Here is a 12,223-nt window from a genome sequence, read left to right as displayed (position 1 = left end):
TGCAAGGAGATCCAACCAGTCCATTCTGAAGGAGATCAGCCCTGGGATTTCTTTGGAAGGAATGATGCTAAAGCTGAAACTCCAGTACTTTGGCCACCTCATGCGAAGAGTTGACTCATTGGAAAAGACTCTGATGCTGGGAGGGATTGGGGGCAGGAGGAGAAGGGGAAGACTGAGGCTGAGATGGCTGGAATGGCATCACTGACTCGATGGACGTGAGTCTGAGTGAACTCCGGGAGTTGGTGATGGACAGGGAGGCCTGGCGTGCTGCGATTCATGGGGTCGCAAAGAGTCAGACACAACTGAGCGACTGATCTGATCTGATTGATTAAAAAGGAAATAATACAGATAGGGACAGTTACTAACATACTTCCGTTGAAAGGAGAGGCAGTAAAAATAAAGGCATATATTGGCAGAATTGAGTGGTATACTGAACATGAAGCTGACAAAAGATAATTTGAAAATAAGGATGATGGTATACTGTGAGGCATTAACTGAATCCATAAAAGAAATCACAAACATCTGAGGCTATCCTTAAATACATTTCTATATAATAGGACCAAATCCACTCACTGAAGCACTCCAGAAGGCACACAAAGGTCACTTCGGTTGAAAAGGCAAGTCAAGCCCAGTCTGCCACCTAACTTCTATACACAAGTGTGACAGTGGCGCAGCACTCTGGACTGCAGACACACCACAAGTGCTGGTCGGAGCATGGCCAGCAGCCCAGGGCCAGTCTACAAACATCTTGTGGTCAAGACAGTGAGTGTTTCTAAAACACGGTTTGGAAACAATATGACCAAAGTAAATTTTACATTTGTTGACTCTCACAATAAAAATTGAGCCTTGTATTTTTTTTCATTTCATTTCACTATAATTTATTTGTACTGTATTTTATAAAATACTGGTCTGCAATAGACTAGCAATGAAAAAACTGGTCCTTCACCACAGATAAGACTGAAAAGTGGTGCTGCAAATTATGTTACAAATTATTAATATGTTACAAAAAAGTAAAAGATACAGTAAAAAAAAATTGAAATAAGAAGTAAAAATCTATTAGATGTATATTCGATAATTTTTTTGCTTTTGTGTTTGTCTCAAAGGAAACATATTTATTTAAATAGGCTTCCAGACCACCTGACCTGCCTCTTGAGAAACCTATATGCAGGTCAGGAAGCAACAGTTAGAACCGGACATAGAACAACAGACTGGTTCCAATTAGGAAAAAGAGTACATCAAGGCTGTATATTGTCACCCTGCTTATTTAATTTACATGCAGAGTACATCATGAGAAACGCTGGGCTGGAAGAAACACAAGCTGGAATCAAGATTGCCAGGAGATTTATCAATCACCTCAGATATGCAGATGACACCACCCTTATGGCAGAAAGTGAAGAGGAACTAAAGAGCCTCTTGATGAAAGTGCAAGAGGAGAGTGAAAAAGTTGGCTTAAAGCTCAACATTCAGAAAACGAAGATCATGGCATCTGGTCCCATCACTTCATGGGAAATAGATGGGGAAACAGTGGAAACAGTGTCAAATTTTATTTTTTTGCGCTCCAAAATCACTGAAGATGGTGACTGCAGCCATGAAATTAAAAGACCTTACTCCTTGGAAGGAAAGTTATGACCAACTTAGATAGTATACTGAAAAGCAAAGATACTACTTTGCCAACAAAGGTCCATCTAGTCAAAGCTATGGTTTTTCCAGTGGTCATGTATGGATGTGAGAGCTGGACTGTGAAGAAAGCTGAGGGCCAAAGAATTGATGCTTCTGAACTGTGGTGTTGGAGAAGACTCTTGAGAGTCCCTTGGACTGCAAGGCGATCCAACCAGTCCATCAGTCCTGGGTGTTCACTGGAAGGACTGATGCTGAAGCTGAAACTCCGATACTTTTGCCACCTCATGCAAACAAAGAGTTGACTGATTGGAAAGGACCCTGATGCTGGGAGGGATTGGGGGCAGGAGGAGAAGGGGACGACAGAGGATGAGATGGCTGGATGGCATCACTGACTTGATGGACATGAGTTTGAGTGAACTCTGGGAGCTGGTAATGGACAGGGAGGCCTGGAGGTGGGCTGTGATTCATGGGGTTGCAAAAAGTCGGACACAACTGAGCAACTGAACTGAACTGAACTGAAAATCTTTCATGTCTCAGCAAATTAAAATATTAAGTAGTAGATCTCTGAATTGTATACAATTACATTTGTGCATTTACAGAGAACTAATTCTGTTAAACAAAAACTATGAAAAAGTCAGTATGTGAAACACTAAAATAATTTGTAAATAAAATGAACTTACCCATTGCTACATAGGACTTAAATCGTGTTGATAATCTGTCCACAAAGGCACTTAAAATTTCCAATCCCATTAATGAGACCTACAGATAGAAAGAAATTTTAATGAATACAAATTACAGATGTATAACAATATGTAACTGTGACATAAAGTTCTTCATCTATTACCACTGAAATATTCAGGGTGAACAGTCATGAGCTTAGGGCACGCTATTCTTAAATGGCCAATAACAATAATAATATGCAAATGCAGGAAGATAGTGATATAGCCTATTTGGCAAAATATTAATAACTGCTGAATTAGGTAAAGGGTACACAGGAGTTCACGGACTATATCTGCAAGTTTCCTGTAATGTTGAAATGTTTCTTAAATGAAACATTTAAGCAAAAACAGCACATTTCATTACAGAGGAATTCCAGCTTCTGTCTAGGATGAAGAAACTGGAAACAATGATCACTCCCACTGTAAACAAGAAAAAGCCAAATAATCTACAAAACCGTAACTATTCTTGAATCCATTTAGAAAGCTATGGTTGTAGAATCATCATCTAGCTTGAAATCTTAAGGAAAGACAGATGCCAAGGAGAGATGAGACATAAGCAGTAGGTCACATGTGGAAGAGGACATAAGATGAAGCCACAGTACAAGTGGGTAAAAAGAATTCAGGTATATTCAACTCCTTGTTAATACCTGAGTGTGGGTTAGCGTGAAAATACAGAAACCTATTAGCGGCAGACACAAGGAGAGTTCACGTCTACTTGCAGGCTTTCTCCACAAACCTCCACTAGACACTCACAATTAAGACTGAGAACAGGGTGGGAGATCAGAGAAAGTCTCTTGGTAGTTACAAGTCTTGGTAGAAACGAGTAGCTACCTCTGCAAGCAAATCACAAACCTTTTCCAGCTCCTTGTCCTATAAGAAACAAAAGTTTGAAGCTACAGATGGAAAGAGAAACACTGTTATCCTCCTGACAGAGGTAAAAACTAACAACTACTAAGAGAAAAGGGAAAAAAAAAAAAGCCTTCTACTTCAAGGGCAGGAGCAGGAAACCACGCTGGGCTCTCGTGGTTAAAGCTCTCCAGGTGAGGAGGGACAGGATTTCTGACAGAGCTTTACCTTAAGGGTCAGGGACAGAGGGTTCCTAAGACTGAAGCTGGGCCAGGAAAACAGAATAGCCCCACTACTCATAAACGAGGCAGCAAGGTAAGAAGAAGCAACCGCAGTTTACCACTGGGGAAAGGAGAAAACCCCTCTCTGAAGTACAAGAAAAAAGAGACAGCCTAAAGTGTATGTAGATGATTTACAAGCTGGAATCAAGACTGCAAGAAGTATCAACAGCCACAGATATATAGATGATACTACTCTAGTGGCAAAAAATAAAGAACTAAAAGAGCCTCTTGATGAGGGTGATAGACAAGAGTGAAAAGTCTGTCTTCAAACTCAACATTCAAAAAACTAAGATCATGGCATCTAGTCCCATCATTTCACGGCAAATAGAAGAGGAAAAAGTGGAAGCAGTGACAGATTTTATTTTCTTGGGCTCCAAAAATCACTGTGGATAGTGACTGCAGCCATGAAATTAAAAGATGCTTGCTCCTTGGAAGAAAAGCTATGACAAACCTAGACAGCATATTAAAAAGCAGAGACACCACTTTGCTGAGAAAGGTCCATCTAGTCAAAGCTATAGTTTGTCCAGTAGTCATGTATGGATGTGAGAGTTGGACCATAAAGAAGGCTGAGCGCTGAAGAATCAATGCTTTCGAATCGTGGTGCTGGAGGAGACTCTGGAGAGTCCCTTGGACTGCAAGGATATCCAACCAGGCAATCCTAAAGGAGATCAACCCTGAATATCTACTGGAACAACAGATGCAGAAGCTGAAGCTCTCGTACTTTGGCCACCTGATGTGAAGAGTCAACTCAATGGAAAAGACCCTGATGCTGGGAAAGACTGAAGGCAAAAGAAGGGGGCAGCAGAGGATGAGATGGTTAGATAGCATCATTGACTGAATGAACATGAATGTGAACGAACTCCGAGAGATAGAGGAGGACAGAGGAGCCTGGCACGCTGCAGTCTATGGGGTCACAAAGAGTCAAACACGACTTAGCGACTGAACAACAACAAAGTTGGGGGGTGGGTGCAGAAACAATGAGGACTCAACAATTCCACTCCTAGGTATATACCCAAAGGGATTAAAGCAGGATATAGATGCTTGCATGCCAATGTCATTATACATCATTCATCACAGCCCAAAGGTAGAAAAGCCCAAATGGCCATCAGATTGGTAAATAAACAAAATGTGGTATATGCATGCAATCAAATACAATTTGGCCATAAACAGTAATGACTGATGGGCTTCATGGTGACTCAGACAGTAAAGAATCTGCCTGCAATGCAGGGGACGAGGGTTGGGAAGATCCCCTGGAGGGCATGGCAACCCACTCCAGTATTCCTGCCTGGAGAATCCCTAGGGACAGGGGAGCCTGGCGAGCTACAGTCCATGGAGGTGCAAAGGGTCGGACCTGACTGAGCGACTAAGCACACAGCAGTAATGACCAACACAAGCTACAACATGGACAGACCTTGAAAACATTCTGAGGAGTGAAAAAGCCAGACACAAATGGCTACATGTTGTGTGATTCAACTTCTCAGAAATGTCCAGAACAAACAAATCCAAACAGAGAGAAAGGAGATGAGTAGTGCTTAGGGCTAGTGGATGTAGGGGGTAGGGAGGTAACAGCTAAATGGTACAGGGGTTTTTTTTGAGGTAATGAAAATGCTCCAAAATCGACTGTGCTGACGGTCATGCATACCTGCAAATACACTAAAAAACAATGAGGTGTGCATCTGAAACGAGGGAACCGTGTAACATGTGAATTACATCAATAAAGCTATTAAAAACTTAACTGGAAGTGCACAGTCACACTCATACACAAAATTTCATAGATGATGAAAGCAATATCTGAAATCAGCAGGAAAAACACGCACTCTTAGTAAGAGCTCACTTAGGAATCTATCCTGAAGATACACCAGCAAAATTATGAGAAGACACAAAAAGACTAATGCAAGAGACTGGAAACTACCCAAACGTTCATCAGTATGAGACAGATTCAAAAATTATGGTCCATCCACACTACTGAGTACTATGACACTTTAAAAATAAAACTGAGGGCTACCCAACTTTTGCTTTGCAATGAACTCCAAGATACATTAAGTGAAAAAAGCAAGTTGGAGAGACACATATTTAACATATATTTAAAAACGGGACTACGGGTCAGGGGTGGAAGGGAGGCTCAACAGCAAGGGAATATATGTATACTTAGAGCTGATTCACGTAGTAGAAAGTAACACAATGTTGTAAAGCAATTTTCCTCCAATTAAAAAATTTTAATTAAAAGAAATTTTAAAGGAGGGCTACAAATATTAAGGGATATAGTTATGAATGTTTAAAAAATAACAACAATGGAAAGATAATCAGAAAAAAATTTTTTTATGGCTGGGAATAGGGTATAAGTCACAGACAAAGAAAAAACAGACTACTTTGAATATACCTTCTTTGCAGCAATAATTAATTTCATTGAAAATGAAATAAAATAAGTAAACATAATGGGATGTTAGTCACTCAGTCATGTCCAACTCTTTGAGACCCCATGAACTCTGTAGCCCACCCAGGCTCCTCTGTCCACGGAATTCTCCAGCCAAGAATCCTGGAGTGGGTTGCCATTGCTTTCTCTAGGGATCTTCTCGACCCAGGGATCAACCCTAGGTCTCCCACACTGCAGGTAGATTCTTAACCATCTGAGCCACCAGGAAGCCCAAGTAAACTGAAATGTATACTCAATTAACAGCATAACCACATAGAAGACTATTCCAAGTGACTAAAATAAAGCAATTTGACTGTCCCTCTCTAGTGGGATATACCCTAAAGACAAAAACAAAACTCTGCCAAAGAGAAACTGTCAATGTTATTTAGAATTTCTGTTGATAAAAGGAGATATAGATGGAAGATATATAAAAATAGCAAAAACTGCAGTCTTGAATCTGAATATCAGTATGAACTGAAGAAATATTATTCTTTAAAATTAAAAAATCTAGAAACAAAGATCAAATGAGTAACAATAAGTTCCATGAGCACCTACGTTGTAGTTTCCACATACCATTTCCCACAAAAAGGAACCAAGTAGCTGATTCCAGGGCAGGAGCAGGAATATGATCTCATGATACCGGAGAGCAAAGACTACCAAAGATTCTTAGGGTCATCTGATAGAACAGTTTGGATATTAGTAAGAATAATAACTGGGAACTTCCCTGAAGATTCAGTGGTTAAGACTCCACCCTTCCACTGTAGGGGACATGGGTTCAATCCCTGGTTAAGGAACTTGAAATGTATTAGACATATTTAAATGCAAGACTTCGTATGATAATAAAAACTATCTGGCCAACACTGAAGCATGCTAGTTACTTTTACCTCATTATTTTCACAATTAGTAAATAAAGAAAGAAATTATACAAACTATACGAAAGGAATGAAACAAGGTTCAGAATTTAGAGTTCCAGAATATCACAATCACTGACAGTAATGCCACTTGTAAAGTCTGAACCACCAGCAACCACACACCGGTAGTGGTCTGAATTGGCAGTGGTAACATTTACAGCAACATGGACTGGGGCAGCCATCTGACTAGCATTATGTCTCCCTGGGTAATCAGGCTGGCACATTTATACACTGAAACATTTTATCTCACTGTAACTATATGTAATTTTCCTTTATAGTACAGTGAGAACATACTGGGGATTTTTAAAAATGATGTGTATTGAGTATTATCTATAAACTTTATTTCAGGATTGTAAGGGGGAGCATTAAAAGAGGGTGCTGGCAGCTTCCCTGGCAGTCTAGTGGTTAAGACACCATACTTTCATTGCAGGAGGCATGCGCTTGATCCCTGGTCAGGGAACTAAGATCCCACATGCCACATGGCACAGCCAAAAAAAAAAAAAAAGAGGGGGCACTAAATTGGACAGGGTTCACAATCACTACCCTACAGAACTCTCATACACACATATAGGTGACAATGCAAAAGAACAATGTGAATAGTAAAAAGTTAAAAACCTGGATGTTCTTCCAATGTGGCAGGCAAGCGAAAAAGACAAGATCCATATATACAGACAGACTTCAAACAAAAAAAATAGTATACTGTAAGAAATTGATGGTTTATAAGATATACAATCAAGGTTTTGCTAACACTGGAAGGTGGCATCATCCTTCAGATGGTAAAAGAGCTGTGATTTTGTATTACAAGAAAAGACTTGAAATCCTAGCATGTTACTAGCCCAGCACTACACAGTTATAATATAAATGCTATTTAGTGTTCTTCCCATTTTGAGAGTCTAAAAAAGAGTAGAGATGACAAGTGATAGGATGTTGAAGAGGTTTACCAAAGTACAGAAAAGGAAAGGAAAATTCTAATGTCCCTTGGTTCAAGTACTCTACCAATTTACCAGGTCTAGGACCTAAGCCAAAATACTGACATCTTTTCTACACAATGAGGAAACAGTACTGGCTTTCTAAGGCCACCTTAAAGATGAAATGAGATAATGGAAACAAAGCACAGAGACAATGCGTGGTACTCACCAAGGGCTCTTTAAATGGTGGTTATCATATTTAACTACATTTTACAAGGAACGTTTTACAAGGTTTATTGCTATAACACCATTTTTAAATTTGGTTTTTCCAGTGGTCATGTATGGATGTGAGAGTTGGACTGTGAAGAAAAGCTGAGTGCTGAAGAATTGATGCTTTTGAACTGTGGTGTTAGAGAAGACTCTTGAGAGTCCCTTGGACTGCAAGGAGATCCAACCAGCCCATTCTGAAGCAGATCGGTCCTGGATGTTCTTTGGAAGGACTGATGCTGAAGCTGAAACTCCAGTTTCAGCTTTTTGGCCACCTCAAGAGTTGACTCATTGGAAAAAGACTCTGATGCTGGGCGGGACTGGGGGCAGGAGGAGAACAGGACGACAGAGGATGAGATGGCTGGATGGCATCACCGACTCAACGGACATGAGTTCGGGTGAACTTCAGGAGTTAGTGATGGACAGGGAGGCCTGGTGTGCTGTGATTCATGGGGTCGCAAAGAGTCAGACACGACTGAGCAACCGAGCTGAACTGAACTGAAAATCACAGGACTTACCAAAATCAAATGCCAGAGCATATATATTTTATATAATGTACATACCTATCCACACATTTTTAAACCTTCAATTAATGATTTCTCCACTCAGCTGAAGATCCCAACTGCTGGTTTAACATCTCAACTTGGATGTCAAACCACCTTCTCAAACCTAACTTTTTACTTCCTTCACCTGACTGGTTTTCTCAGTCTTCCCCATTTCAGTAAACACTACCCTCTATTAGTGCTTAAGCAATGCAGTGACCCCCAATTCCTCTCTCTCAACCCTCATACTCAATGCCGTTGGCTCTACCATTAAATCACACCCCAATCTCTCACTTCTCAAGTACTGCCACTGTTACCTAATCAGTCTGAGCCACCAACTCTCCGATTCTTTTGCTGCTTTAACTGTCCACTCCTCACAAAGATGGCAACCACTCCAGTACTCTTGCCTAGAAAATTCCATGGACTGAGGAGCCTGGTAGGCTACAGTCCATGGGGTCACAAAGAGCCAGACTCGGCTGAGCAACTTCCCTCACTTCACTCACCTCACAAAGCAGCCAAACCTCTAAGTAAAAACCCTCTAATGATTTAGAATAAAATCCTATACAGCTCTTTCTACCTGCCTCCCCAGTTTCACCTCTTTGAACACCTCAACTCACTCAGAAACTCTAGCCACACTGGCCTACTTTATGTTCCTCAGCAGAACTAAGTTCTCTGCATTTGTGGTTTCCTCTGCCCAAAGGCATTCTTCACTCCTATATTTCTTTCCTAAATGTACTCAAATTTCATCTCACTTCCTTTACATCCCAAACAGTCTCATCTTCGCCTCATTCTTTCACATCAGTTGATTCATAAGCACTTATTACATGGAACAAATCTGTATACCCATCTGCCTTCCTCTTTCTAATAGGATCTCCGTGACAGCAGCAATCTCACTCCCCTCAGTGAGGTCTTCACCGACAACTTAAAATTCACACATCTGCATCCTACCCAATGCTTCTATTCCCTTCACTGCTTTTCTCCAAAGCATTTATCATCATCTAAAACAGAAGAGACTCCAGTTATTTATCTTGTTTATTCCTCAGCCCCCACGAGAATCCAAGCACACAAAGGCAAGGACTTCTGTCGTTTTTTCATTCTTGTATCCCAGTGCCAAGAAGAATATCTGTACATCGTAGGTCCTCATGTAATAATGTTAGTCGCTCGGTTGTGTCCGACTCTTAGTGACCCCGTGAACTATATATATAGCCCACCATGCTCCTCTGTCCATGGGTCTTCAGGCAAGAATAATGGACTGGGTTGCCACCCCCTTCTGTATCTCAAGTGCCCAGAGGAGTGTCTGCACATTGTAGGTCCTTAATTAACACCCAACTGAAGCTGAGTGAATAAGCCTTTCTAGTCTTGTCCATAGGTGGGTTCTCAATATCTGGAAAAATACTTAGCATTAAGTATACGCACTCAAATTCACTGAAGCAATGAATGTTATTAAAGACACTCAAATTGTGAAGTACTAACAAATCCGAAGAAAAACTATTTTGTTCAGCATAATTTGAAATTTAAGTACACTTCTATTTGTGTGTATATTCAAAAAACTGATACACTTTTTTTCAAAAGATTTCAATAGTCATTGTACCTTCAGTAAAAAATGATGACTTAGCTTGGTAACTCAGTATATAAATTTAAAATAAACTAATTAGAATGCCTTCTCCGGAACAATGTCAGAAAAGGTCTTATAGAATTCAGTAGAAAGGAGAGGAATAATGATTCAGGCAGGAGAGATCCAAGTTGATGAATTCATGTCCTTGAGAAGACAAGAGGGCATGGATACACACGCCTTCAATACCCATAAGGAGGAACTGGTAGAAGTGAAAAAGGCTCACTTCCATAACAGAAAAGGCAGAGTGACAGGGGCACAAAAGGAAGTCTGTAGCTGAGGTTATGGGAGTTCTCTCCCGATTTCTGAAACTGTCTCAGGCTACAGTGTGTACCGAGGAGCATGGGGAGAGGAGCATGGGGAGAATGTATAGTAGAAATAAGAACTTGAGTCAGGTCCCTGATGGATCTAACTCTGAAGGACCAGTTAAAGGAAAAACAAAGCACTGAGTAGAAGTTCTGGGCAAAGACATCAAAGAAAAAGCAGGATACTGTGGAATCACAGAAGCCAAGAATATGTTTCAGGAGATGGGACTGCTCAACTGTCATTCACTGATGGCACCTCTGAGGAGTGCAGATTCAACCACAGGCAGCATAGGGGTGACATAAGCGTTACCAAAGAGCCAACTTTCTACAGCAGCCTCGGCTACCACACAAAAGCATCTATCTTAAGTGCGTATGCCCTTCCTACAGTGCAAGTAAATTTAGGTCGTGTCTTCCAAAGAAACAAGACTAATCCTCTAAACAGTAATGGTGTATCCTTAAACATTAACTTTTCTCAAAGTTTTCAAAAGTAATACAGAAGCAGTATATAATGGAACACTGAGGTGGTTAATTCTCAAACTGTTTATTATCCTTGTAAAAAGTCAAACCCTTCCAAAACTCTTAAGTTTCATCATTAAATCTGCATAATAATTTTAGAGTTTCCCTTTCTTCTCTATGATGATAATGATTTCAAAGTACAGCCTATTCGCTGTTATAAGTATCAGTTACTAAGAAGAATCACTTCAACCACACGATGCTCGGACCAGCATTTTAAAGCAACACTGCCACCAGAAGACTAGAAAGCAAAGTTACTGCTAAAAACCACAGTACAGGCTGATTACAAAAAGTTTACCTGGTCTCCCAACGTGGCTACATTACAACCTGCCTACTACCGGCTCTTCTGAAACACTCATTCCTTCTTGTACCTCATCTTTTTATTTTTTGCCAGTATCAGCTAACCTGCCATGGCACGGTTTCAAATCCGAGTCAGTCCTTAACTACTGCAAAACAAAATGACACAGAGCGTTCAACCGCTTTGCGTCGACTATAAACGAAAAGCAAATAAATAATGCCATGAAGTCAGACTCTTCACTAGATTTAACGGTAAACTTAATCAGGCACCTTATTACGCTCTAAAGATGCTTTAGACACGAAAAGCACAACCTTTCAGAAACAGAAAATATTATACAAGAAAAAAGAAACCAGGCGATTAAGTAGGATAAAAATACTAATTCAAAAGGATTAACTTGACATCTCTTTTGAACTTAAAATCTGAATCTTCCTGTCCTACGTCTTGCCCTGGGTAGTGTTACACAGGTACGTACGAATGTATAATAAAGGGTCTGCTACACTTTTACGCATGTAAATGATCACTAATTTTTTAAAATAGGTGTTGAAACACAATGCCCTAGTGCCAAGGAACTCCACACGGTGTCACGGAATCACTGAATTTGCCACTGCTCACAATCGTGGAAAAAGTTGGTCTTGGTGGGAAGGTGGGCTCCCGCTAGCTTTCGGAGAGGCAGGCTCGCCGCTGGGGGCAAGTCCAGAGGTGCCCGGGGCCACCCGGGGGCCCACCCGGCCGTCCGAGCACGTCCGGGATTAAAGGGCCGGCGGGAGAGGGCGTGCCCCGCCAGGCCGCGCAGCCGCCGCTTACCCGGTAGTTGCTCGAGCCCACCCAGCCGGTGAGAGCGTCGACCGTCTTGCTCAGACGGGCCAGGTCCTCCTCCAGATCCGGGATGGCGCCCGGTGCGCCGAGGTAGAGCAGCAGCTCCTGTCCGACCTGCAGGCGGCCGCCGACGTCCTTCTGCTGCACCTGGGCGCTGAAGTACTCCATGCTG

General features: G+C 41.3%; 1 protein-coding gene across 1 annotated transcript in view; it reads right to left on the bottom strand.

The window, feature by feature from the left end:
• CLASP2 (cytoplasmic linker associated protein 2) overlaps positions 1 to 12,219 on the bottom strand; it is a 175,513-nt gene extending 163,294 nt beyond the window's left edge. The window contains exons 1-2 of the mRNA XM_010835579.1: positions 12,040 to 12,219; positions 2,301 to 2,379 (exon numbers count right to left, since the gene is read on the bottom strand). Of these exons, the coding sequence (XP_010833881.1) occupies positions 2,301 to 2,379; positions 12,040 to 12,219 (259 nt within the window). The remainder of the gene's footprint in view (positions 1 to 2,300; positions 2,380 to 12,039) is intronic.
• Between the last annotated feature and the right edge of the window lie 4 nt (positions 12,220 to 12,223).

Source organism: Bison bison, unplaced genomic scaffold, assembly GCF_000754665.1.
Source record: "Bison bison bison isolate TAMUID 2011002044 unplaced genomic scaffold, Bison_UMD1.0 scf7180017864043, whole genome shotgun sequence".
Classification (NCBI taxonomy): Eukaryota; Metazoa; Chordata; class Mammalia; order Artiodactyla; family Bovidae; genus Bison; species Bison bison.
The sequence above is the reverse complement of the archived record's forward strand: the minus strand, read 5'-3'. Positions and strand labels throughout refer to the sequence as shown.